General features: G+C 51.6%; 9 protein-coding genes across 9 annotated transcripts; 7 read left to right on the top strand and 2 right to left on the bottom strand.

The window, feature by feature from the left end:
- The first annotated feature begins 1,757 nt into the window (after positions 1 to 1,757).
- On the top strand, positions 1,758 to 3,556 carry BO79DRAFT_186897 (ubiquitin-protein ligase RMD5). The gene is made up of 4 exons (XM_025680503.1): positions 1,758 to 2,059; positions 2,131 to 2,258; positions 2,317 to 3,084; positions 3,145 to 3,556. The coding sequence occupies exons 1-4, from the start codon at positions 1,939 to 1,941 to the stop codon at positions 3,361 to 3,363; spliced, it is 1,236 nt and encodes a 411-aa protein (XP_025544826.1). The 5' UTR covers positions 1,758 to 1,938; the 3' UTR covers positions 3,364 to 3,556.
- A 1,006-nt stretch (positions 3,557 to 4,562) lies between these two features.
- On the top strand, positions 4,563 to 5,799 carry BO79DRAFT_165137 (BTB/POZ domain-containing protein; the record flags this gene model as incomplete). Its single annotated transcript, XM_025679240.1, has 4 exons — positions 4,563 to 4,780; positions 4,868 to 5,323; positions 5,409 to 5,682; positions 5,758 to 5,799. The coding sequence occupies 4 exons, from the start codon at positions 4,563 to 4,565 to the stop codon at positions 5,797 to 5,799; spliced, it is 990 nt and encodes a 329-aa protein (XP_025544825.1).
- A 200-nt stretch (positions 5,800 to 5,999) lies between these two features.
- Positions 6,000 to 8,056, bottom strand: csn12. The gene is made up of 5 exons (XM_025680502.1): positions 7,376 to 8,056; positions 7,100 to 7,325; positions 6,983 to 7,044; positions 6,513 to 6,933; positions 6,000 to 6,457 (listed from the first exon to the last, which is right to left on the bottom strand). Exons 1-5 carry the CDS (start codon positions 7,939 to 7,941, stop codon positions 6,371 to 6,373), a joined length of 1,362 nt encoding a protein of 453 aa, XP_025544824.1. The 5' UTR covers positions 7,942 to 8,056; the 3' UTR covers positions 6,000 to 6,370.
- Positions 8,057 to 8,339: 283 nt separating this feature from the next.
- BO79DRAFT_242533 (60S ribosomal protein eL20) lies at positions 8,340 to 9,642 on the top strand. Its single transcript, XM_025685220.1, has 5 exons — positions 8,340 to 8,350; positions 8,415 to 8,418; positions 8,792 to 8,976; positions 9,046 to 9,222; positions 9,285 to 9,642. The coding sequence occupies exons 2-5, from the start codon at positions 8,415 to 8,417 to the stop codon at positions 9,435 to 9,437; spliced, it is 519 nt and encodes a 172-aa protein (XP_025544823.1). The 5' UTR covers positions 8,340 to 8,350; the 3' UTR covers positions 9,438 to 9,642.
- Positions 9,643 to 10,610: 968 nt separating this feature from the next.
- Positions 10,611 to 11,972, top strand: BO79DRAFT_165131 (cytochrome b5 reductase family protein). The gene is made up of 4 exons (XM_025679239.1): positions 10,611 to 10,701; positions 10,808 to 11,087; positions 11,143 to 11,217; positions 11,274 to 11,972. The coding sequence occupies exons 1-4, from the start codon at positions 10,657 to 10,659 to the stop codon at positions 11,840 to 11,842; spliced, it is 969 nt and encodes a 322-aa protein (XP_025544822.1). The 5' UTR covers positions 10,611 to 10,656; the 3' UTR covers positions 11,843 to 11,972.
- A 1,822-nt stretch (positions 11,973 to 13,794) lies between these two features.
- Positions 13,795 to 15,698, top strand: BO79DRAFT_206746 (HMG-box). The gene is made up of 3 exons (XM_025682037.1): positions 13,795 to 14,011; positions 14,558 to 14,944; positions 15,000 to 15,698. The coding sequence occupies exons 1-3, from the start codon at positions 13,931 to 13,933 to the stop codon at positions 15,441 to 15,443; spliced, it is 912 nt and encodes a 303-aa protein (XP_025544821.1). The 5' UTR covers positions 13,795 to 13,930; the 3' UTR covers positions 15,444 to 15,698.
- Positions 15,699 to 16,207: 509 nt separating this feature from the next.
- Positions 16,208 to 19,493, top strand: BO79DRAFT_165124 (urease Ure). Its single transcript, XM_025679238.1, has 6 exons — positions 16,208 to 16,464; positions 16,541 to 16,627; positions 16,699 to 16,725; positions 16,794 to 18,851; positions 18,904 to 18,963; positions 19,019 to 19,493. Exons 1-6 carry the CDS (start codon positions 16,444 to 16,446, stop codon positions 19,277 to 19,279), a joined length of 2,514 nt encoding a protein of 837 aa, XP_025544820.1. The 5' UTR covers positions 16,208 to 16,443; the 3' UTR covers positions 19,280 to 19,493.
- Positions 19,494 to 19,583: 90 nt separating this feature from the next.
- Positions 19,584 to 22,477, bottom strand: BO79DRAFT_186879 (putative DNA repair protein; the record flags this gene model as incomplete). Its single annotated transcript, XM_025680501.1, has 8 exons — positions 22,314 to 22,477; positions 22,239 to 22,256; positions 22,049 to 22,182; positions 21,901 to 21,999; positions 21,701 to 21,854; positions 21,376 to 21,644; positions 20,742 to 21,326; positions 19,584 to 20,690 (listed from the first exon to the last, which is right to left on the bottom strand). The coding sequence occupies exons 1-8, from the start codon at positions 22,339 to 22,341 to the stop codon at positions 19,584 to 19,586; spliced, it is 2,394 nt and encodes a 797-aa protein (XP_025544819.1). The 5' UTR covers positions 22,342 to 22,477.
- Positions 22,478 to 23,876: 1,399 nt separating this feature from the next.
- Positions 23,877 to 25,451, top strand: BO79DRAFT_28009 (uncharacterized protein). The gene has a single exon (XM_025688024.1). It carries the CDS (start codon positions 24,165 to 24,167, stop codon positions 25,074 to 25,076), a length of 912 nt encoding a protein of 303 aa, XP_025544818.1. The 5' UTR covers positions 23,877 to 24,164; the 3' UTR covers positions 25,077 to 25,451.
- The last annotated feature ends 107 nt before the right edge of the window (positions 25,452 to 25,558 follow it).

Below are 25,558 nucleotides of genomic sequence, written 5' to 3'. Positions count from 1 at the left end.
GCAGGTAGCATGGGTGTCTAGCGTATCATCTACTGGATGTGGGATTTTATTACAGGTGATTAGGCTCTCTTCTCTCCAGGCCTCCTCAAGGGAGGCAACAGCAGTGAAAAGAAGACCAATCTCGAGTACTACCCAAATGAACTAACAGAAGGGCAACAGCAGCGCTGTCTACGTACTCTTAAACCGTCTCCAAATTTTGGAGACATGGCATCTTTTTTTTCAAAAATTCCTCCCCGATCCGAAGACCAAGGAGAGCGGTCAAACTAGGTAGTTTTCAACTAGCAAAAACACGGTCTCGGATGTCTCCTCACTGACACGTGTAAAACCCGTGCACCAGGATGGAGAAAGAAAGAAAGAAAAAGTCCAAAAGAAGGGCGGGTGCGCTGAGCTTATATAGTGCCGCGGCGGGGACCCACCGGGTGAGCTAGCGTAAGCGAGGTTCCATATCTGGCTGTGATTGGTCGAAAGCTTCCTGTATGATCCTACAGTAACTATTCTGCTTCACCAGGGAGTTACCGACACCCTGTCACACACTTAAAGGAGTAATCCAAATTTCTAAGTCTGATAATTCTGGCAATATCCCCTGATAGAGTCAAAAGTGGTGTATGTGGGTTCCTGAGCGAGTCGGGTGCAGTCCGTCGATGTCTAAGCCATGTTCTGCCACACGGGAAACCCACTACTGTCACCTTGGAACTACGGCTACTGGACCCAGTCATATTCCCGAACACAACGAGCTTGGTTGGATGGCTTGATAACTACGAAAAAGTGATTGCGCTTTGAGTTGGCATCTTTGACCGAGCCGTACATTCTGCTGCACCAAGGCATTCGTACACACAATGAGTGATATGCTGTGGTGGACATCCAGTATAGACAACAGTCGTGAATAGGCAGAGCTACTTCACCGCGACAAAAAGTGAGACTTGCCTAGACTAATCACTCGTTCTCGCCACATATCTGGAAGCCTGTCCAAAACCAAGGGCCTCAGAGGAGAGACACCATGTTGACAGATAAGGCGTATGGAGAGATACCTTTGTTGTGGTCCCTTCTAAATGCCTCTCACTATACGCAGTTGATATTGGCTTTTGATCCGAAGGTACGGAGATGTGCCTATCTCGATGGGCCTTGGTAATGCAGACGACAGGTACCTGATAAGGCTCCAGAAACGAAGCGGAACAGCATGTTTAGCGAGCGTGTACTTCGAACACCCGATGTCGCAGGACAAAGAGGGCCTGAAAGACTGAGTGGGTGGGAAGCGTCCAGTATGATTCGAGCCTGGTCTCTGACAAGTGGAGCAGAGGCATTCATACAGGCTGTTCGGGTAAGGCACGGATCTCTACTTGCTCAGTGAGTCGGGTTTCCTTTTTGACTCGTTGGTTGGTAAGCTACTTGTGAGCTGGCAACGTACGGCGGCATCTCACTGCATTAGTGAGGGGAAAAGCAATTCCAGAGTGTGACTGGAAATCCGAGGCCGTACTCATTGCGAGTTCATTATTCAAATCACTATTGAAGTTCAGTGACAGCCAGAATCTTAGCGTCTTAAGAGGGAAACTAGGATTCACGAATGACCTTTATTTAGTAGACAGCAATCAGTTATAGATTGCATTGGAGTGATCTAGATCATGTCATTGGGCAAAGTTGACTGCAAACGGGCTGCGGGCGGGGCACCCGGATAGATGCACGTGATGGTTCATGTCGTAATTGGGCTGGTTGCCGCTCCGTTCTCCTCCTCACCTGCCCATATGCTCCGATGACCTGGAGAAGAAGGCGACTCTATTCTATTCTACTATTTCCCTCACATTTTCGTTGTCGAGCTTCACATTCTTATTTCAGATCTTGCGGTGAGCAGCTCAACCATCAGAATCACCTACATATGGCTGCAACGATTGCCTAGTGAAGGTGCGGTAACTGTCGGACACCGCTTTCCCCGTCTGCCCCGTCATGGAGCTGGTGCAGAAAGAGCACGACCGGCTTTCCAAGAAGATCAAAGCCGGTCAAGGTATCAAGAATGTGCAGTCTACCATAGATTTGCTTCAGTCGGCACGAGATGCAATTGCTGCAGGTGCGTGTGCCTCGTCGGACGTTGCGCGGGCCTTGATCCTGGAACTATACTGATCACGCGGACAATCCCAGATCCCAGTCAAGCATCCATTACACTGGCTAAGCTCCAGAATCCCGTCAAATCGTCTTTCGATTCCATCAATGATAGTCTTAAGGAAACACACAGTGGTCTCAACAAATACTCCAAGTCGTTAGATAAGGTAGCACGCGTCCGGCTCCTATGGTGAATGGCATATGTTAACTACTTCACTGTCGCAGTTATTCAAAGACCGGCCTTTGCCGAGCACCGAACATGATGTCCTTTCCTCCCAAGAACACCTTATCAACAGAGCTATCGCTATGCACCTTCTCCGAGAAGGGCAGTTTTCCGTTGCATCAGAGTTCCTGAACGAAATGGCACAAAAGAAAGCGATCAAGAAGCAACAAGAAGGAGATATTGGGTCTATAGACGATGCGGCCTCGCTCTTAGATCTCGACGAAGTTCCGCCGGGCGAAGTGCGGCAACAGTTCCACACCATGTACCACATCCTTCATGAGCTGAAGGAAAACAACAACCTGCTGCCGGCAATACAGTGGTCCAGGGAGAACAAGGAGGCTTTGGAGGCGAGAGGTAGTAACCTTGAGTTTGAATTGTGCAGGCTGCAATTCGTTTGGCTTTTCTACGGCGGACAACATCAGCAAGGACCCAGTCCGGGTGGGCGGCAGGCAGCTTTGGAATATGGCAGGCGTGAATTCCACACATTCTTGCCCAGGTATCTGCGCGAGGTCCAGCAGCTCATGGGTGCAATGGCCTTTTGCCCCAATCTGCGAGACTCCCCGTACAACCATATCTTCAACAACCCGTCGGCATGGTCCGATGTGGCACACTCATTCACGCGAGAGTTTTGCTCGCTACTCGGATTGTCGGCAGATTCGCCCCTATATGTTGCTGCTACTGCCGGTGCCATTGCGCTGCCGACGCTGTTGAAGTTACAGACTATCATGAAAGCCAAACGAACCGAATGGACCACGGAGAACGAGCTCCCGGTAAGTCAAGTTGATGCGCATATGTCTGACGTTTCATGAGCTGACTGGTGCACTAAATAGGTCGAGATCCCGCTACCCCCGTCGTATCTCTTCCATTCTATCTTTGTATGTCCCGTATCAAAGGAGCAAACCACGGATGAGAATCCTCCCATGATGATGCCCTGTGGGCATGTAATCGCGGAGGAGTCACTCAAACGGTTGTGCAAGGGTAGCCGATTCAAGTGCCCTTACTGCCCGAGTGAGAGTCATCCGCGGGAGGCGAGAAAGGTATTCCTCTAGTTGAACCGACAGGGTCAGTTCAGCAGATATAGCGGACATAAGTGCAGGCACATCTCCACACCGCAATGGGCGTCGGTTACACAATTTGCAAGCAGGCGTTATGGTATGGGCGTACATGGGTTGGGCAGGCTCAGGACCTGGGTTGTACATGGTTGTACATAACGCAACGTTTCGTTACTATGCTTGAAAGGATATAATATTATCAGCGTTTTATCGCCCACTGTGTCGGCGGGGTAGGAATCTGAGCTATCAACTTCGAAGGTTAAACGCCTTCCAGCCTAGAAAGGACAAGACTAACCATCCCACAGTGAAAGGCTGTCTTCAGGAGATGCAAGCGGGTCCCTGCAGGCGAAACTTTTCTGCCTTACGGTGTCATGTGTATTCTCAAGGAGCGGCTGTTGATGCAACCGGTCCGACGGTATGACAGACAAATGATTCCTAGATGGACCCATGAGTCACGGATGGTGGAATCCGCCCATCCGCACCAACTGGACACGACGGGCCATACTTTTGCGTTTAGTCAACGAGTAGTAATGACCAGGAAGAACCCTGTCCCCACTGGCCATACAACCATAGCTATCCACAAACTTGGATGCATCGAATCTCTGCGCCGATCGCGGGTGTGGACGGAACGAAGAATGCCGGGCTGATTCGCTCTGGCGTCTCCAAGTCTCCACCTCCCAATCTCCCCCCTTGAAGCCATCATTGGTCAATGGCTCTCCCGTGACTGCGCGATCATTTGGCGATGCACAAAAAACCACTTTACGCGTCCATTACTAGCAGTACCTGCCGTTACGCGTTCACTGCTCTTCCCCTCTCCATGTCCCCTCCTGCACAGAGAGAAACATGCATCCTGGTCGAGTTGATCTATAATGCGTCAAATTTGACCAGGATCTGGAGATAAAAGGGCCGAGGACTTTTCCCTCGTTCCCCTTCCTCTGCGAGGAGTAAAGGATGGCCTGTGCTTGTGGTTCAGCAACCCCCTTTCCAGAGACAAAGAAGGCACTCCAAATAGGAGAGGTCAAACATACATGTATCTGTCCAGTTCTTACCATCTCTTTCTACCACCTAGTATCCTACAGTACTACTACTAGTAGTTTTATAATCTCAAGGACCCCCTGATTTCCATCTCCAGGGTCAATTTCTTTCTCCCCAGCTACTATTCCATCCCATTTCCCCCCCAAATCCCTTCCCTCACAATGCTATCCCAACAGCAACAACCACAGCAACAGCAGGGCCTCCATCGCCCTAGCCCCAGAATCCTCTCCACAAAACGCCTACATTCCCACCACCCAGATAGCTTCTCCTCCAGATACCGAGCCGGCAAGGCCAAACCGCGATCTCGCGAACAATCAGTCGTCGCATCACGACGTCTCCATCGCAGCAGACACACCCCCGACACACCCCCAGATGGAAGGTTCTTACACCCCTCTCTCTCCCCATCCTATCTCAGTAAAAAATCAAAAGCACCCACTAACCATAAGACCCCAATTCCACCAAATAGCAACTCCTCCCTCTCCCACGGCGTAATAACCCTCACCATCGGCCCAACCAAACGCCTCTTCGCCGCACACAAAGACATCCTCTGCGTCTCGCCCTACTTCGCAGCCCTCTGCAATCCTCCCAACAATGACACCTCCTCTTCTTCCTCCCCCTCTTCTTCCCCTTCCTCCTCACCCAGCCCTACCAAATCCATGAAAACAATCGACCTCCCCGACGAACAACCCGAAATCTTCTCCTGCGTCCTCGAATACCTCTACCGCGGCGACTACTACCCCCGTCTCCGCCACGACAAATCCACCAACACATGGGACTTGGAAACAACAACCCCCTCCACCTCATCCTCCACTCCTAATACCAGAAATAATACTACCACTAATACCAAAGACACCACCGACCCCAGCGCCATCATCTTCCACCCAGCCGTAGGAGCAGAAATCCTCCGCGACACCGCAGTATAGTATGTCCTGTCAACCCCTTTCCTCCCCAGACAAATTACCTGTAAACCCCCATCCCATACTAACACAAGAAACTGTACTATATAGCTGCGCAGCCGAAAAATACTCCCTCGAGCATCTCAAACGCCTCTCGTTGAAAAAGCAAGGCCTCCATTCTAACATCCCCTGCCATATTATCCTGAGCAGTGCGCGGTATGCGTACATGCACACGCCGGATACGGAGAGTAAGCTGCGGGCGCATTATCTGGCGCTGATTATACGCAGTCGGGGAACGTTCAAGCGGAGTGGGACGATGCAGATGGAGATGGAACGTGGGGGGAAGTTGTTTTTTGATTTGTTTGTGGCGATGTGTAATCATATGGTGAGTTCTGATTTCCCTTTTGTAATGTGAAAGGGTGTGTGTGTGCGGAGGGCTAATGTGGGTGGTTCACTATAGGATGATCTTGAGGAGGCGGCGAGGGGTGAAGGGACGTGTTAGTGATATATGCAGCCCGGCTGGTTTGGGCGGATTGTTCTACTTACTATAATGTACCGGGGGGGGATGGGATTGTTGTGTTGGGATGGATTGGTGGTATATGCTATGTATTGCTTGATGCGATGTTTGTATAGTAATGTGTCTGTTATGGGGATTTATACAGAAATGCGAGATTGTATCTGTCATGAGGTCATGTGGTATTTATAATCGGTCTATCATGGTATAGATTACAGCGTTTTCAGCTTGAACCAGGCAGTTGAGGTAGTATGTCACCAGCACTAACTGTACGACTTGCGTAACTGCGGGGCATACCGTCCATTCATGTACCAGCGCTGTTGGAGGTATGGGTCCTGTAAGCGGTCATCTATGATATACATGCTGCATGGGAGCTGCTCAAAGGCCTGTTGTAGCGCATGTAATACAGGCTGGCAAGCGATGCAGACGTCCCTGCCAAAGCCGTATTCTTGAAGGCTCTCGGGTAATGCCCTTCGGGCGATGGTATACTGGTGACCCGATACTGTTCGATAAGTGTGATAGGCTGTCATCGAAGATGCGATGACGGATGATAGCAGAGCTAAACCCCCGTTCCAGGGAATGCGGTGCCACCTTTGCTCAATACAACCATGCCGCGTTCACGGGCAATGTATCCTTTCATCAATCCCTACAACTCTTGTCAGCTCAACGTTTCGATGGCTTACGGGCATCTCAATGCGCACCTTGTAGATAAGGTTTGACAGCAGACACTCAACCTCATCAATGTCTACGCGGGACCGATCGTCAGCATGAGTACCGATCCTTAACGCCGCTGCGAACTCGGCAACGGGAACCCGTGTGCGACGAATAGGAGGCTGTCCTTCCTTGGGTTCATCGAATCCACCGGCGATGAAGACCTTGCGGAAGAGGTTCCGTAGAGCGATATCGCGTCCCCTTTCCAGGGGTAAGTATATGCGCCTCTTGACGAATTCTTCCTCTCCGGCTGTCATCGCGGCATCAAACCCGCGCAGGTCTCCCTTTTTGATACAGTCGCACAATGGACGGAAGAGCTTCTCTACACGAGGGAACGGTGCAAGAAGCTTTTTGCTGGGCAAAGTGTGTGTGGTGACAAGATGGCAGGGAACGAGGTAGGTGAGAATCAACCTGGAAGTAGTCAGCAATGTAGCACGAAGACGACATGTACAGTACTGACTCTCTATTCTTCGTCGCAGATTTGTTGCACATCCTCCATGCGTACGACAGATGCTCTTCAGCCTAATAAGCCCAGCTATTAGCAACAGAACCCAAAATAGGTGACTGAAGCACATACTTCCGCATAATTCTCATCCAGAAAGTGTATTACACCGACGTAGTACTCAAAGGTGACGATGTGAGACTTGGGAAAGGCGTCCAAGCTGGGAAGGTCGGCAGACGAGGCATTGAGGGCACGCAGCAAGTTCTTGGAGAGGCCAACGGTGTTGAGTTTGAAGTATGTCTTGAACAGCAGGTTTGTAGTGTCGTAGATGCCCCATTTTCGCGATTCCTCGATTGGTGCCCTAAACAACCTTAGCATGGTATATCCACAACACTTCCGAATATAGCTTACCGGTCACTTAGACACAAAGTAAACATCCTGTTGAGCACCCGTGTAGCTTCCTCCAGCTTTGGATTCTTGGCATCCGTCGCATCATCTTGAAAGCGATCGTCGAAAGTGACGGAGTCTTGGGCAGAAAGCTCAGCATCAGCCTTCATGGCGAAGGCCCGCAAATATCTTCCGACAGAGTACAAGCATGGCACCGTCCAGGCTTGCAGACTGCCTGTTGAGTAGCCCCTAATCAATTGATTTGCCGTATCCTTCCACGCATCGAATACTTTCACCCAGCTAGCATGTCTGGGGGAGTCGTCGAATCGAACAATCTCCCCCACGGCTTTCCAATAAGCGGTAAAGATGTCGACCCACGAGTTCTGTTCTTGCTTGGGAAGCTTCAGGCCATTTGCTTGAAAGAGCGAGTATCGGAGGTCGGCGGAAACATGTACGGCGTTAGAAAAGTAGTAGAATGACTTCAGACGGTCGGGGTACTCCGCAGTCGCGACTGGGGAGAGAGATGCCGCCAGGCGGGCACCAGAGCCGATCTTCTGGCCTTCCTTGAAATCATCGAAGATGTTGGACATGGTTGATGACTACAAGAGTGTAGAGGTAGGTCGCGGGGAAGGAGGGGAAGGGTTCAACAGCGGACATGCATTCACGGCGATCGTACGTCCGAGCCACGGAGACCAACAATCGGCGTCACTGACAGAAGGAGTTCCAGGTCCATGAAGCCAGCTGCGGACGCGATCGGAGGAAGGTGGGGAAACTGCGGCGCCGCTCAGGGAATCCGTGTTATCTAATCACTGCTGCCACCTTGGCTGTGGCTAGTGTTCCAAAACAGGTAAGGTGGGTGACCAAGCCACACGGTCGCTTAGCCCTAAGCAGGGCTAAACCTAGCTCACAATCAACTGTTCCAAAAATCCTCCTTTCCGCGACGAGTCCAGCAGCCGGCACACCTCTCGTCGACTAACCACTACAGCGTCAACAATCAAAGTAAGCCCTACCTTTTTGATCTGCTCATCGACATATTGAAATTGTTACTGACTGAATTTACCAGATGGGTGAGTGAAATTTCCCAGAATTCCTATATTGTCTTCAATGGTGAATCGGTTATTGCGATGTTCCCCCTGCGATCGTTGAACGACTTTTTACGGCATTTTTCTATCTCGGCGACATCGGATATTACACATCTTGATTGGAATTGGATTGGAATCGATTGGGAACAAGAATGATGGGTGGATTATTCAACTGTGGACGACTGATATGGGAGGACGAAATTTTCGATATCGTGGCGCACACATGAAATAATCGCAGAAGTATCGGCAACTCGCACAACTGTCAACAACGTTTCGCACGGAATATACGCAACGACTGAAACCATTGCACGAGGCAGTTCTCATCGGATGGGAGGACATGGCTGACTGGGATCCATAGGGCGTCTCACCGAGTACCAGGTCATTGGGCGTCACCTGCCCACCGAGGCTAACCCCACGCCCAAGCTGTACCGCATGCGCATCTTTGCGCCCAACACTGTTGTCGCTAAGTCCCGGTTCTGGTACTTCCTGACCCAGCTCCGCAAGGTCAAGAAGGCCAACGGTGAGATCGTCAGCATCAATGTGGTATGTGTGGCCGTCATGAAGCGACAAGTTGGCAGTGTTGGCTGACGCCTGTCTTTTTCCCTCCAATAGATCAGCGAGAAGCGCCCTACCAAGGTCAAGAACTTCGGTATCTGGCTCCGCTACGACTCCCGCTCCGGCACCCACAACATGTACAAGGAGTTCCGTGAGATGAGCCGCACCGAGGCTGTTGAGGCTCTCTACCAGGACATGGCTGCCCGTCACCGTGCCCGCTTCGGCTCCATCCACGTACGTTGAGATTCCTATCCTCTTTGACCCAGGAACATTGCGATCTAACTACGTTCCTACAGATCCTCAAGGTTGTTGAGATCGAGAACGCCGACAGCATCCGCCGCCCCTACATCAAGCAGCTCCTCTCCAAGAACCTCAAGTTCCCCCTGCCCCACCGTGCTGCCAACAGCAAGAAGGTGTTCGCTTACTCTCGTCCCTCTACTTTCGCGTAAATGTGACGTTTTGGGTTTGGGTGATCGGAGTGTGTGGATGAATGACTATGTTATGGCCATAGCATGCACGAAGGACACGGAGCACGCGGACAGGGCGTGTTTCCTCAACCCAGGTAATGGGACGGATGGTTTTTATGTCTCTTTAAGTCCTCTGCAGCGACCCTTTCAAGTTATATCAAAAAATACCGGGGTATTGTTTCTGTTTATTCTTTGACGGGGCATAGCGTACTGTAGACATCGTAGAACGCTCTGCGTAGTGCTGGTCCTGCTATTCCACGAGGATCGAAATACTTACCATAATATACATCCGGACCGCTCAATCTGGGGGTTTCGATTTATGTATGCACAATCGAACACCTATTCATGCTTCCCCAGATTGTTTGCCAGCTTAGCCTATCTAATACCTGCAAATATAGCCTAGCATGCGGAACGTTATTTTTTGTTCCAATATGATAGGCATATTTGTGGGACTGACAAAACCTAGTCGCGGTGGCGTTTCTGGCTGGCTCGGGTTTAGCCATGTATATCCGTCGGATGTCAAGGGTGGCAGTGGGAAAACATATAACACGCTTGACATCATGGCTTATTGCCTCAATGACTTCGTTATCCTCCAACCTTTGACAATCTGGCCTGTAGAACGACGGCTTGTGGACAACAGATCCTGCTAGGCATTTGGCGTACATACACAGTACAGCAATTATTCTTGCGTTCTAAACTGTCATTTTCGAAATAAAGACAGCTAAGCAGGGATTCGGTCAAGTATCTACAGAAACTGGGTTCGATTCCAGGTATGAATTTATCCGCTGGCGCTCGGCCATATTGCAGGTAGTATATGTTCTGTAAGGGAGGCCAGTAAGACGGACCAGCGGGCTGCCTGGGAGGCCATTCTGGGAGATCTTATGGTGGGTGTGTGGTTCAAACTGCTGAATGTATCACCCCAACATAGAGCATTTTCAATCTTTTATCCATCGACAATAGTTACAGAAAAAATGAAGATGTTCATCAAATGTCAGTTTGTAATTAGTAAAACGCCAGGCACGCGAGCGGCCCCATTGCGTCATGTGCGGAAACGGCGTCTCGGAGTCCGAGAGGGAGGAGCTTGAGACTAGTAGTAATTACCTTTGCCGAAGGTCCTCTTCCCTCCGCTCTTGCTCCCTTGACCTTCCCTCTTCCTCTCACCACCCATTGAGCACGCATTGGTGTCTGTCATTCATTCAAAATGTTCGCTCGTCAAGCTTTCCGCTGCGCTCAGCCCCTCAAGCAGGTATGCTTCATCCCTCTTCACCTGAGCGCTGTTATTTTCCTACCCTTTTCGCCCTTCCCGATCTCTACCGACGACCGAATTTTGTGCTAATTCCGGCTTACCACAGGGCTTCCGCAAGTATTCCACGGAAGCGCCCAAGGGCAAGTCTTCCCTGGCCCCCATCTACGCCGCCGTTGGTATCACCGGTGTCGCTGTCGGTCTCTACCGCTACAACTCGGCCACCGCTGAGGCCCCCGCTGTTGTCGACCGCCCCAAGGTCTTCAAGGGTGGTGACCAAGGATGGTTTGACCTGAAGCTGTCCGAGATCGAGGTCTTGAACCACAACACCAAGCGCCTGCGCTTCGAGTTCGAGGACAAGGAAGCTGTCTCCGGCCTCCAGGTTGCCTGTATGTTGCCTTGCTCTGAAACAACCACCCGGACTTCTTACTCATGAACGCGCAGCTGCCCTCCTGACCAAGTTCAAGCCCGCCGACGCCAAGGCTGTCATCCGCCCTTACACCCCCACCAGCGATGAGGGTATGCTCTCACAATTCAGCCTCGAACACTTTTTGACATTCACTGACTCGGCGCAGAAACCCCCGGCTACATCGACCTTGTCGTCAAGGTCTACCCCAACGGACCCATGTCCGAGCACCTGCACAGCATGAACGTCGGCCAGCGTCTGGACTTCAAGGGCCCCATTGTCAAGTACCCCTGGGAGACCAACAAGCATAACCACATCTGCCTGATCGCTGGTGGTACCGGTATTACCCCCATGTACCAGCTGGCCCGTGAGATCTTCAAGAACCCCGAGGACCAGACCAAGGTTACCCTGGTCTTCGGTAACGTCAAGGAGGAGGACATCCTACTGAAGAAGGAATTCGAGGAACTCGAGAACACCTACCCCCGCCGCTTCCGTGCCTTCTACGTCCTGGACAACCCTCCCAAGGAGTGGACCGGCGGCAAGGGCTACATCAACAAGGAGCTCCTGAAGACCGTCCTCCCCGAGCCCAAGGAGGAGAACATCAAGATCTTCGTCTGCGGTCCCCCCGGCATGTACAAGGCCATCAGTGGCACCAAGAACAGCCCTACGGACCAGGGCGAGCTGTCCGGTATCCTGAAGGAGCTGGGCTACTCTAAGGAGCAGGTCTTCAAGTTCTAGACGGGGTGTACATGAAGAGTGATAGAATCATTGATAGGAAAGAAAGAACATGCCATGTCATTTTAGAAAGATTTGAGCGTGTAGAATGTATACCTACTTGCGATAAACACAAAAATTCAAACAGTGTTCTACAAGACATAAATGCCACACCTGATCTGTCAAGTAGCGCTAGAGAGGTATCTCCGGGGGGGTAAGCAACCCCTCCCTCGGCGCCCCTTTTTTTTACAGGTACAAATTTAATCTGTGCCATGCGGAAACTTAGATTATGAAATTCATAGGGTAGCTGGAATCTTCAGCAAACCAATTGTCGACGCAACCGAGTGCAACAGGGAAATACTACCTCGCGATGCATGAATTATATTTCAACGGTTACGAGGTACCCTACCACGATAAGCAGGTGACCTACTAGGCACAAGCACAAGCACCAAGGCGTCCCATGCGCTTACGCAGAAAAGTAAACAAGACCCTGCCCCGCAAGAACAAAGAAAGAAATCCAGCAAAACACCAAATGAATGATAAAACCATTGTGTACTGAATCAATCGCTGCACAATATTGATCAGTTACACATCACTACTTATTTCATCTTTACTTGAGCAATGCCATTGACGAGATTACTATGTTCAAGAAACCTTTTCCTTCACACCTGTATGATCAATAGTACTACCTATAATGATATGAATATAATAACTTCTCAGAGTCTCGATAGTGATATATATCTCTGGCATTTTAGTAGTATCGCGATTGGAGCTACTACTAGTAATATACTATTGTTTAATCAAAGAATTGAAAATCAACTTCAGTACAGTATTCATGCCGTCCTAGTCACTGAAATATATCTCCAAAACCCCAACTGGCAATGAGATCAACTATTAAGACATCTACTCAAGACGAATTGAAACAAAAAGATGATCATAAATATGTCAGAAGACTAGGAAGTAACATCTAATTATCCTAATTACCATAAATAAATACTCACATAATACTAATATGATGTATCATAAGATGCGCGCCCGCGTGTCATCATCATCATGGCAGATAAGTACACAGTAGCAGCAGGCTGTATGAGGATGCAGATTTCTTCCCGTTGCTTGGGGGAAAAGAAGATTGAAGAGTGCTGGTGCGGCGGCTGCACGCGGGGTAGCCACAGCAGTAGGCTCGTTTGTTGCTGCTAAGTAACTTGCCAGGGTTTGGGGGAGGGTGCGTGGGATGGATACTGTGTAGGTGCGCAGCTACGCGGATGCGCCGGGTGTGGGGTGGCTGACCAGCATGAGGAGTAAGTACTGTCTGTCATCTACATTTTCAGGGATGCGATTGGGTATATATATGTGTTGGGATGGCTGTTGATGAGTTTTGTGAATAGTCCGATGTTATGCGACAATTGTGCAGTTATTTTTAACCTATCTTTGAAATCTATCTTGTTGAAATTGGTGTTTCTTCAATGGGATTGTCAAGGTTGGGTACATAGGTTCTGAAAGAGGGGGAAGGGATTGTTTGCTTGCTTGCGCCGGAAGGGTTCGGGGGAAGATGGGCAGGTGGTGGCGGGCTACAGTACAGTAGTGGGTTTCAGCGAGTTTCAGGGCGATGGTTTGTGGGAGGAGGGGTTGCTCAGGTTAACAGGTTAGGCCCGGGTGCCAAGGGGGGCCCTGCAGCAGCAGCAGCAGCAGCAGCAGCAGCTGAAGAGTGGAAAGACCAGGAAGGCCCCTCCTCCCTGAGAGAATTAGTGGGAAAGGCCCTCTAGAGACACTGGGAGGGGGGAGGACAGTAGCCCAGGTTTAGGGAAGGCAGACCCCCTAAAGGCCACTATGATTAGGGAGGGACGATCAGCCCGAAGAAAAAGAAGAAGAGTTCCCTAAGCCCAAAACAGCGAGGGGAGGCCAGCGGCGAACGGGGCAGTATTTAGGAGGCCTCGTCCCGCTAAACTGGACCCCGCTAGCGAGCGAAAAATCTTCTTTTCTTCCCGTCATCGCCCTTCCCTTCTCTTTCCCTTCTTCCTTAACATTACTTGTGTTCGCCGCCCCCCCCCATATCTCATCCATTAATCGTTTCGGTGTGGTTGCCCGCCCCCCCCGCCGTCTGCTCATTCCATCATGTCTCGCCGCGAAGATTCCAAGGCTAGGGATGACACTGTCACCGTTAATGTTGAAGATTTTACCCGCACTCGCGACAGTGTAAGTTAATTTTGGTTTTCTGATGTATCTTTTCTTTCCGTCGTTTTGCCCTCCGGCGCGCGCGCGCGGCCTGCCGACTGCTTCCCTTAAGCTACGGTGGACGGGCACTGCGCTGGCCTCGCACCCCCCCAAAATTCACCACCACGCGTCCGTAAACAAAAGGCCGCCCCGACGGGCTCTGCGCGACGCCTTTGGCTTTCATTTCCCCCCTCAACCCAGCTTTGTACCATTCCTTGGGTGTTCGCATTTGAATTCTCTGGCTTTATTTCCTTTGCAGCTGGCTTTTCAGCTTTGATTTCCCATTGTTTGCCCTCTTATTCGCTTCTGTAATCGCACCGCGCGTTTCCTTGGTTTCGCGCCACGCCTTTTCCACTCCCCATGGCCCGGCGCGGACGCTCATCTCCAGAGCGGGCGCCATCAGCAGCGCCTGCCCCGGCGCTGGTGGCGCCCATCTCCCGTGCTACCGTTGCCATCCATACCATCACTTCCGGCATCCGCACCGTCGCCCATGCTGCTCCCCAACAAGCCCCACTAATTCATTCGCAGGTTGTCTCCAGCCTAGTGCAACTGTCGGCCGCGGTCTCTGAGCTGACCAAGGCCTACCTCAACCATGCCGACACTGTCCTGGGTCGCACCCCCACTGCTCTGGACATCAGCAGCATCACCGGCATCACCAGCTCCCTGTATGAGTCTGGTCTGCTTGGTGCGCGCGCTACCAGCCCTGGCGCCAAGTCCGAAGTGGGCGAGAAGAAGAAGCGCAAGCGTGCTCCCCCGGACCCCAACGCTCCCAAGCGCGCCTTGACTCCCTTCTTCCTTTACATGCAGCACAACCGCTCCCGTATTGCTGAGGAGCTGGGTCCCAATGCCAAGCCCAAGGAGGTTTCTGACGAGGGTACTCGCCGTTGGGCTGAGATGCCTGAACCCCAGAAGGAGGTATGTCGACTTGCACTTTTGATCACGAAAAGCACCGTTGCTAATTCGCGCACAGGTCTGGAAGAAGCTGTATGCGGACAACCTTGCCATCTACAAGGAGAAGGTGAAGGCCTACAAGGCTGGCCTCCCTTACTCAGACGATGCCAAGGCTGCCAGCCAGCTGCACCAGGGTATTGAGGGCGCCGAGGCCACCGAGGCGTCTGAAGATGAGGAGCAGGAATCCGAGGAAGAGTCCGAGGAGGAGTCTTCTCCCGAGCCGGTCAAGGAGCCCACTCCCCCGCGCAGCACCAAGCGTCGTCGCAGCGAGGGCAAGCCTGCTGCCAAGGAGGCACCGACCCCCAGCGAGAAGAAGAAGGAGTCTCCCGAGAAGAAAAAGCGTGGCGCTGCTGCTCGCAAGGAGAAGGAGCAGGAAGAGACCCCTGCTCGCAAGGCTGCAGGTGGCGAGAACAAGCGCGCCACCAAGAAGAAGCGCAAGAGCGAGGCCGGTGCTGAGGAGTAAGTATGACCAGTATGAGGCGATTGGTGATCTTGATCTGGAGAAGGTATGGTGTTCAAATTGGAATTGGGCGCCTGTCTACTGCCACTGGTAGTTGCTACATGATGTAAATTTTGTCCCTTTATATGACTACTCTTTGTGTGTGTAGCATATTGCGGATTGATTTGTTGGGAGCCATTGCTATTGGGGTTGCTGTGTTATCTTTTTTACGTTCCTAGGGCCTGTTGGCGTCTTGACTGTTTTGCGCTTTGCGGGGTGTTATGCAGTTGGGGCTGGGTCATTGGTAGTTCAATTTGAATGGAAGACAAAAAAAAGGAATAAAAAGGAAAAAGAAAAAGCTTGTTTTCAACCTAAATGACAGCTTATACATTGACTAGTCCAGTAGCAGCATGTAGAATGTAGATACTAGCTCAAATAGATGTTACGGTGGTGGTATCATTCCCCGGGGTACATATTGGGCTGAAGCGAACTGATAGCGACTAGACTGAAAGGGGAAAGAAGTGGAGGCTGCAGTGGCCGGCGAGTGCCGATGTTCAGTTCCAAAACTCCAAGCGAAGTTTCCCGATTGACTGCAAGCCGTTAGTCACCTGGTCCAAGCCGGGCTGCCATAGGTCGATGTCATGCTTATCAGCAGCTGCCGACCGCTTATCGGGCAAAGGCATCGCTCGTTTCGCGAAAGTATGAGGATGCCAAAGATGGAATGTCTGGATATCCCCACCTTTTCCACTTTTACCTCCCGATCCGGCGCGCCTTTTCTCCCCCGGCCGTGGCGTTTAAATTCCTCTCCCGAGCCTGCGTCCCTGGTCCATTCTGGCCTGTCAACTTCTCCAAAATAACAACAAAGTCCGCGTTCGCTATCTGACATCTCATATTGTTGCCCGCCCACCTCTTCCACCCCCAGAAAACCCGCCTTGCGTCGGAGGTTGGGTCCGCTGCTTCATTCTTGGTCCCGCGCGGACGTCTGTGATTTCGAAGTCAAGGGCATTTTCACTGCCAGCCCAGCATGCATTTGAGTCCCAAGGAGGTATGCTGCGACATCATTTGCCGCACTAAACTGCTCGAATTAGGTGGAGTGACTGACTTTCTGCTCTTCTCTCTAGCTTGACAAGCTCGTTATCTCTCAGCTGGGCTTCCTGGCTCAGCGTCGACTGGCTCGCGGTATTCGTCTCAACCATGCCGAAGCTGCGGTATGTTGCATATTAGCTCCATTTCATGCGCATCGTGATTTGCTGGAAACATGACTGACGATCTTTGGTAGGCGTTGATCTCGTCCAACCTGCAGGAGGTAAACAGCCCACTACCCCGAGAAAATCATCTTGATCATCCCTGTTAACTCCTGTTCCCCGATTACAGCTGATCCGCGATGGACAATACTCCGTAGCCGATCTCATGTCTATCGGAAAGAGCATGCTGGGTCGCCGGCACGTTCTCCCCTCCGTCGTTTCTACCCTGTACGAATTACAGGTAGAAGGAACATTCACCACCGGTACCTATCTCGTGACCGTACACAACCCTATCAGTAGCGACGATGGAGACCTTGAAAAGGCTCTTTACGGCAGTTTCCTCCCCATTCCCCCGGCAGATGCCTTCCCCGACCCCGACCCGGATGACTACGAACCCGAGAAGACGCCCGGAGCCATAATACCCGTGAAGAACGAACGTATCGTCCTAAACGAGGGAAGGAGGCGAATCAAGCTCAAGGTAATGAGCAGGGGTGACCGTCCTATCCAGGTCGGTTCGCACTATCACTTCATCGAAACCAACCCGCAGCTGCACTTCGACCGCCTTCGATCCTATGGATATCGACTCGACATTCCCGCTGGTACGTCGGTACGATTCGAACCCGGAGACACCAAGGTGGTTACGCTCGTGGAAATTGGAGGCCACCAGGTTATCCGTGGAGGTAACTGCATCGCGTCCGGCAAGGTCGATCTTGCTCGTGCCGAGGAGATCATGGCCCGTCTGCAAGTGCAGAACTTCGCCCATGTTCCCGAACCTACTGCCGATAGCGCGCTGGTACCTACACCATTCTCGATGGATCGTGAGGCCTATGCGCGCATGTTTGGCCCTACTACTGGTGATCTCGTGCGTCTGGGTCTGACCAACCTCTGGGTTCGTGTTGAGAAGGACTACACATCTTATGGAGACGAGTGTACATTCGGCGGTGGCAAGTCTATTCGAGATGGCATGGGCCAATCTTCGGAAAAGTCTACGGAGCATGCTCTGGACACCGTTGTCACGAACGCTCTGATCATCGACTGGACTGGTATCTTCAAGGCTGATATTGGAATCAAGGATGGACTCATTGTGGGTATCGGTAAAGCTGGAAACCCTGATATCATGGATGGTGTCACCCCCGGCATGACTATCGGCTCCTCCACCGATGTTATTGCAGGTGAAAACAAGATCGTCACAGCTGGTGGTTTCGACACTCATATCCACTTCATTTGCCCCCAGCAGGTGGATGAGGCGCTCGCCTCTGGTATCACAACGTTCTTGGGAGGAGGAACCGGTCCCTCGACTGGCTCCAATGCCACGACTTGCACGCCTGGTCCCGTTCACATGCGCCAGATGCTCCAAGCCTGCGACCGTCTGCCTATCAACGTTGGTATCACCGGTAAAGGTAACGACTGCGGTGGCGTAAGCATCGAGGAGCAGATCTATGCTGGTGCCGCCGGATTGAAGCTGCACGAAGATTGGGGTTCTACGCCCGCCGCCATCGACAGCTGCCTCGACCTGTGCGACAAGTTTGACGTCCAGTGCATGATTCACACTGACACGCTGAACGAATCCGGTTTTGTTGAGCAAACCATTGATTCATTCAAGAACCGCACTATCCACACTTACCACACCGAAGGTGCCGGAGGTGGTCACGCTCCGGACATCATCTCGGTCGTGGAGCACCCCAACGTCCTCCCCAGTAGTACCAACCCAACCCGTCCCTTTACTCTCAACACCCTCGATGAACATCTTGACATGCTTATGGTCTGCCACCATCTGTCCAAGAACATTGCCGAGGATGTCGCCTTCGCAGAGTCTCGTATCCGTGCCGAAACTATTGCGGCTGAAGATGTTCTTCACGACCTTGGCGCTATTAGCATGATGTCCTCCGACTCCCAGGCTATGGGTCGCTGCGGTGAAGTCATCCTGCGGACATGGAACACCGCACACAAGAACAAGGAGCAGCGCGGCCCGCTGCCCGAGGATGAAGGCACCGGTGCCGACAACTTCCGCGTGAAGCGCTACGTCAGCAAGTACACCATTAACCCGGCCATTGCGCAGGGTATGTCCCATATGATCGGCAGTATCGAGGTCGGCAAGATCGCCGATCTCGTCCTGTGGACGCCCAGCGCTTTTGGCGTGAAGCCAACACAGGTGGTGAAGAGCGGCATGATCGCCGTGTCAGTGATGGTACGTCTCCCCTCCTGTAAATAAAAAAAATGCACATGCTAATGAAAACCAGGGTGACCCCAACGCATCCATTCCCACCGTCCAACCCGTCATCATGCGTCCCCAATTCGGCGTAAGTCATCACCACAATCGCAATCTAATCCCTCACCACTAACCAGAATATCCAGGCCCTCGTCCCCTCCACCTCCATCACCTTCGTCTCCCAAGCCTCCCTCGACGCAGGAGTGGTCCAATCCTACAACCTGCAAAAACGCGTCGAAGCCGTCAAAAACTGCCGCAACATCGGCAAAGCCGACATGAAATTCAACGACATCATGCCCAAGATGCACGTCGACCCGGAAAGTTACCGTGTCGAGGCGGATGGTGTGCTCTGCGATGCCGAACCGGCAGGCAGTTTGCCCCTGACACAGGATTACTTCGTTTACTAAGCATGATATCTCTTCGGGTGGAAGTTTCGGGTTGTTTGCTTTTCTTCTTATGTATAGACTTTTCTTTTCTTTTCTTTTCTTCTTACGATATTTTATGATAAGCTTTAGGTGGGTTGGTTGAAGGGGATAGGTAGGATTAATGCATGAGATGGAAGGAGGGAAGGAAGGAGGATTGTATATAGTAACCTGACCTGACCTGACTTACGTGATGAACCATGCATGATATGAATTGCATTTATTTCTCTTATTTCCTTATAGTACATGAAGCATTATGATATGTATGTAGACCGCATGACTGACCTAATCAGAGCTCAATCTCTTCTTCAGTATGGTTATCCCCGGTTGATATGAGCGAAACTGCCGCCCACGCTTCAAAGCTATCTGCTCGCGCGGCTAGATATGCGTCCCGGCGGATTTGGGCTGATACCGATCGTCGAAGACTTTGCTGTCGGTGGCGATGACGATAATGAGGAGTGATATGGTCTGCTGTGCCGTCATAATTGGGTATTATACTTTCTTCATCCTGTTGTCGTTGTTGCTCGATGCTTGTCTCCTGTTCCTGGGACTCGAATGTTGATGATGCTAAGGAGAGCGGTTCGCTGGATTGGCTGTTCGTTTGAGTTTGGGTTTGGTTCTCATTGTCATCTGAGTGTGGTGGTGTGGCTGAGGGCTGAATGTATGTTGGTGAATGTTGGGGGTCTGGGTTGGTGTTGATAATGGAAGAGGATGTTTGTGTTTGTATTGATGAGATGTGTTTGGCCGTTATTGTAGTATGAGGTGGGTTGTCTAGTGGAGGATGCGGGGTCGGAGCGATTTCAGAATTAGGTAGTTCAGATTCTTTCTCGGCCAAAGAGGAAGGGAGGGAGTCGAGCTGGTAGAGTGCTCGTTCGGAGGGCTCGGCGTTGTTGAGCATGTGCCAGGCACGGCGGATCTCGTCGCGGCGTGCCTTTGCGGTTTCTGGGGATGGGGTGGGGATGACGAGAGGATGGTTCGTGGGTACTGGGGTGGGCTCTTCGATTGGCTCAAGGGACGATGGAAGGGGGATTCGGTCTGAGGAGGACAGTAGATCAGAGATGGCTGCGGGGGGTGGAGGGTGGCTTGGTTGGAATGGTTCTGGTATACTGCTGTCTACCATGCTGGATGTTTGTTGGCTGGACTGTGTTGTAAAGGAACCTTCGTAGCGGGCTCGTTTTCTTGCTCGTATCTCTGGATCGTTCGCTGTTAGGTCCCGCATCTGCTGGTCGTGGGCGAATCCACTCGCGCTGCAGAGGTGCCCGAATAGGGTTTGCATGGATACTTCCTCGTCCCAGCTCACAGGATCGACTGTGCAAGGGTGTACATCTTTGGGCTTGAATGCGGAAACGAGATGGCACAATTCGGAGTATGAGGAGTGGCGGGAGTAGGGGAAGTGCTATGGACGTTAGAGAGTATTTAAGGGCAGAGGTTTATGATGAATACGTACAATGTTATTGGGGAGGGATTTGCCTTGTCTGTCTCGTAGATGTGTGTGCTGATTCATTTCGCTCGATGTAGTATCGTCATCAGGACGGCCACGACTCAGTATGCCCACGAGGTCTTCTAGAGGCAAGTCATGTGCTTCTTTCATTCCGTAGTTGTCAAGAGATAGTGCTTTGGTTTTTGATCGGAACGCGTCGGTAAGAGCCTGTCTCGTCTGAGAGAGTGCACTAGTATCTTGAATGCGCTCGGAACAGAGCTTTTCTAACTGTTCCAGTGCCGACTGGTCCGGGAGCTCGAGTTCATGGACTTGGTATAGATCACCGCCTCCCCCACCAGCCCCGATCTCGGGCATCTCTGAGCCATCATTTGTGCGGGTCACAATTGGCGTGATGCGGACGGTGTCTTGAGACGCAGCCGCGGAGCAGTGGACGCCTGGCTCGCAGCTATGGATGCGGGAATTCTCATTCTCGCTAAGGCAGCCTGGAACGAACCGATTACCGAGTTCGTATCCACAGAGGAAAGGAGCGTCGTTCACACCGCGTGCGGCTAGTGACCTGTATAGATCCATTTGGTATCGGTCCACGTGGATCTGGTTGTATCAGCACAACAGCTTGGTTGTTGTAGAAAACAATACGCACCTTCGAATCGAGGGCAGCTGACAGTGCCATCCAGACTTCTTCGTAGCCAAAGGTCCAAGCCCGAAGATAGAATGTAGTGCTGTCTGGATACGCTTGGACTTTGTTCAGAAGTTCTTTCAAGCCCTCTGCCTTTGATGGAAAGGTATGACATACATGCGACGGACGGGCAAAGGTGTTGTCAATGTATATGTTGTCTAGCTGCTTGATTCCCAGGGTATAGGGGACGAGAACGGGATTCCGGATAATGCTGTTAACCCACCAGGGTTCAGCTACAGTCCATTAGCAGGGAAATAAGCTTGCGGAAGCTAGTGAAGAGACTACATACCGCGAATATCGCCAGTATACAGTATAGCCTTTCCATTCCCCTCTATCAGAAACATTACTGCGCCTGTGCAGTGATTTGCATCGAACAGAGTGACTCTGATTGACAGCCGTGGGGTGAGATCCAGCTCCGTTGGCGTGTTCAACGGGATTGGCCTCTGTGCCAGTGAGTTTACTATAATGAAACGGGTTTAGGATACATACCAGAAGCTTAAACAGATGCTTATAATGCAGCTTCCGGGACTCTAGGATCCCTTTGCTAAAGTTCATACGATGAGGATACTTTTCGATACGCAGGAGCATCTGGGAGAAGATGAGCTTGTGCTACGGCAGGATTTAGAATGATAAGCACCTCTCGAGTCGCTGCAGAGCAGTATATAAACGGAGTTCTAAATGACTCCAGCCCTTGAAGATGGTCACTGTGAACATGGCTGAGAAAACAGGCGAGCGGAGGCGGCCTGTCTGGGTTCTTGCGGAAGTAGTCAACTGCATGACTTTTTTAGAGTTGATATTCACCTATCGGGAGTTTACCAAGTTCTTACTCTGAATGGAGGGAAATTCTACAGTGCATTAGAGAGCAGACTTAGCTTATCGAGGGATCGGAAGTATACACCTACCCCGGACAAACCCATCGAAGGTCGACATTAATTAGACGTGGTTGCGTCACAATGGACGGAGGCTGGAGCGGCACGCAACTTAATTCTTCCTGGGACGATAGAAGTGTACCGTCGACAAAAGCGGCATGTGAAATGATGACGATGACAATAATGATGATGAGTTGGAAAGAGAGACGAGAAGATAGCAAAAAGAAGAGGCAGTTGTGGTGACCGTGGTTTCCCAATCGGGAGCGTGTATACACGTGACCGAGAAATATTACGAAACGGTGAACAACTCGATGGTTGAAGTAGAAAACAACTCGAAGTGTGACGGAGGAGATGATTTGTTTTCTCATTGGCACCATTGGATGACGATGATGATGAGGTTGCTGTGCCTGCCCGATCTACTAAGTACTACTGCTACTGAATCTTACCGCCACTTGCCCGGACCCTAGTCTTAAGCAGCCAGACAAGAGGATTTCCTTCTATCTCTCTGCACACCAAGAAACTCACTGACCAGCCCATCCGCGGCCCGTTACTGATGGATCAACAGGCAGCTGCTCACCCCCTTGTCTAGGCCTTCCCTCCCACGAGTGAGAAAAATTGTCCTGATCCTATCATGGTATAATCCGGGGCTCTCCAGGGCAAGTACCTACATGGCCCCGGCGTGAAAGCCAACGGGCAGAGAAAGCCCTGCCCGCGACCAAGTGGCCTTGCAGGCAATGACTGTGAGGCGAGTGGGCGTCAAGACCCGCTCGCCAGCACAGGTTTCGGTGCCATTCATGGCTCGACTTTATTGGGAGAGGCGGACAACTCGTCCTTCGATGGATCTCTCCTGTTGTCACGGATTTAGGTTGGCTAACTCACGACTCCACGCAGTTCGTCCCCTATGCGCTGGTCATTTGCATGCGTGGTCCGGTCTGTCCCAGTGTGTGTCACCCGACTGGCACCAAAAGACTCCTGGCCTGATATATAAACATGATCACCTCCATCCTTCGCTTTTCCCAACCCGGGCTTGATTTTCTTTTCTGGAAATCATCACTAACGCTTTCTTTTCCCTGCTTTTCCCTGGATCGGGAACAGCCCTACGGACGACAGCGATCATCATCATCGTCATCACCATGGGCCATTCTTACTAGGCTTCTTAAGTGACAAGAACTGACGCATTAGGCTTTGGGTCCTAACGGTACCTGAAGTCAAGACATTTGGCGTGTTACAACACCTCTCACCAAGAGCCCAACGATCCCAAAGTCGAACCGATAAGGAGGATAAATAGAGTCTGGGGGTCATCGTCATCAGCGTCCCATACCCACCCTCATCTTCATCTTCAATTTGAACCCACGTGTGTGGACCGGGTTTCCATGTGTTGATCTGGTGGAGGCATGCCTTTTCTGCGTCGGCCTTCCCCTTAAGCAATCATAACTACCCGCCTTAACGACCGTTTCACTAATTCATATTTGAATGCGGGCCGTGGCTGAAACCGTGGCGAGATCTGACGACTGCATCGCGGCATATCTCCTTTTCTAGCCCGTCCCCGTTTTCCACTATTGCCCGACGATCCCCAACGGCCCCCCGTCCGGAACCAGATCTATTTGCATTCACAGTCCCTTTTTTGCATCTCCTGCCCTCGATTCATTCCTTGCCTTTCCGCTATTGAACGACCAAACTCTCATTTATTTTATTGTTACTAGCCTTCACTTATTCCCTTCCCCTCCTTTCCACATTCCAAGTTTCACCCCCATCTTTTAATCAACATCCCTTTCTTTCCGAGTTGTTTCTATACTTCTCCTTGGTATACTACTACATACCTCCGTCCCTTATCAACGCTCCCCGTCTCCAACTCTTACTGTCAACACCGCCATTACCATCACCATGCATAAGCCTTCACTGGCCCAAATAGTGCACAGCACATTATTTCCGCGCCCGCGCGCGAGTGATCCGGCTACATTCTCAGCACATATTACCCGCAACCTGGTCCCCGAAGTTCGAGTCGAAACATCCACATTCTATGGATCGCTTGACTGCCCCGAGGCTCAGTATCCGGGACTTGACTATTCCTATGGTCCACACCGCATGAGGCTCGGTCGTTTTCCATGGCACCGAAGACTGTTCCGGGCGTTTGACGAGCTCGGTCTTACGGAGACTGAGATCTCTTCCCTCTGCCGCTGGGAGGGCACCAAATCGGCTCGCGAGCGTTACGAGAAGGAAGAGGGAGTCAAAGTCCGCGATACTACGGCAGACAATATTCGACCCGCTTCTCCTTCTCCCCTCCCATCGATCGAGGTCCACTACGAGGATGAGACGGAGGAGGAAGAGGATGAATTCTTGCCAGAACCGGAATACCCGGTGGTGACATTCGAGACCGTGCGCTCTACCAGCAGCTTGATCGATGACCGGGGGATCGATTGCATTGTGGAAGAGAAGGAGGAGGAAGATTCAAGCGACGACGAAATGGAAAGCTGCGGAGTCGAGCTGAACCATCGCCTCATAGCGGCGACCGCGGCCCGCGAGCAGGGGGCAGACGTGTCACTGGACGAGGATTGGGAGCAGTGGCTGAAGGAAGCCGGGGAGCGAGGGAGCTACACCGACGTGCTCAGTGCGATCCGGATGGGTCAGCCACTGGGTTACCTATACGATACGTCTCCTCCAATGCCGCCCGTCGGAAGGGTCGGCGGTCGATCATCTGCCTCACTTTCAGAGCCATTCGTTCTCCCCACCCCGTCCATGCTGTCGAGCCGGGGTATCCAGCGTTATGCTCATTCGTCGTCACGGACAGCCCGATAGAACGGCAGTCGACTGCGGTTTCCTTTCCTTGCGAGGTTCAACATTTAGCGAAATGGGTCCGGCTACTCTGATTCATGCATTTGCGGCGCATCCTCGGTGGATATCTTCCTTGGCGATATTGCTCATTGCTCTGCTTCTCACATCTCCGATTCCTCTTTCGACCGTATAGATTTCCCGTGACTCTGCGCGTCCTCCTTTTTTTCACTTTCTACAGTTGTAATACCCCCTTTGAGCCACATGCGGCACCATTTGCACATAGATGCGCCTTCGTTGATCGTCTTTTCTTTGAAGTCGAAATAAATTGCAGATTAGAAGAATGCGGTAACACACAATAGAGAATAATTTTATATAATCATATGATATGATCTGAGAGCGTTGTGAATATCCCAAAGAGTGAGGGGGGCGATTAACAGTTAGCGGTCGGCGGATGGATGCTTATTTGCTGGAAACTCCGCGTTGGGCTGGAAGCTCCCCGCAGCTCC

Source organism: Aspergillus costaricaensis (assembly GCF_003184835.1).
Source record: "Aspergillus costaricaensis CBS 115574 unplaced genomic scaffold BO79scaffold_2, whole genome shotgun sequence".
NCBI classification, from domain to species: domain Eukaryota; kingdom Fungi; phylum Ascomycota; class Eurotiomycetes; order Eurotiales; family Aspergillaceae; genus Aspergillus; species Aspergillus costaricensis.
Note: the sequence above shows the minus strand (reverse complement) of the source record. Positions and strands in the feature narration are given on the sequence as shown.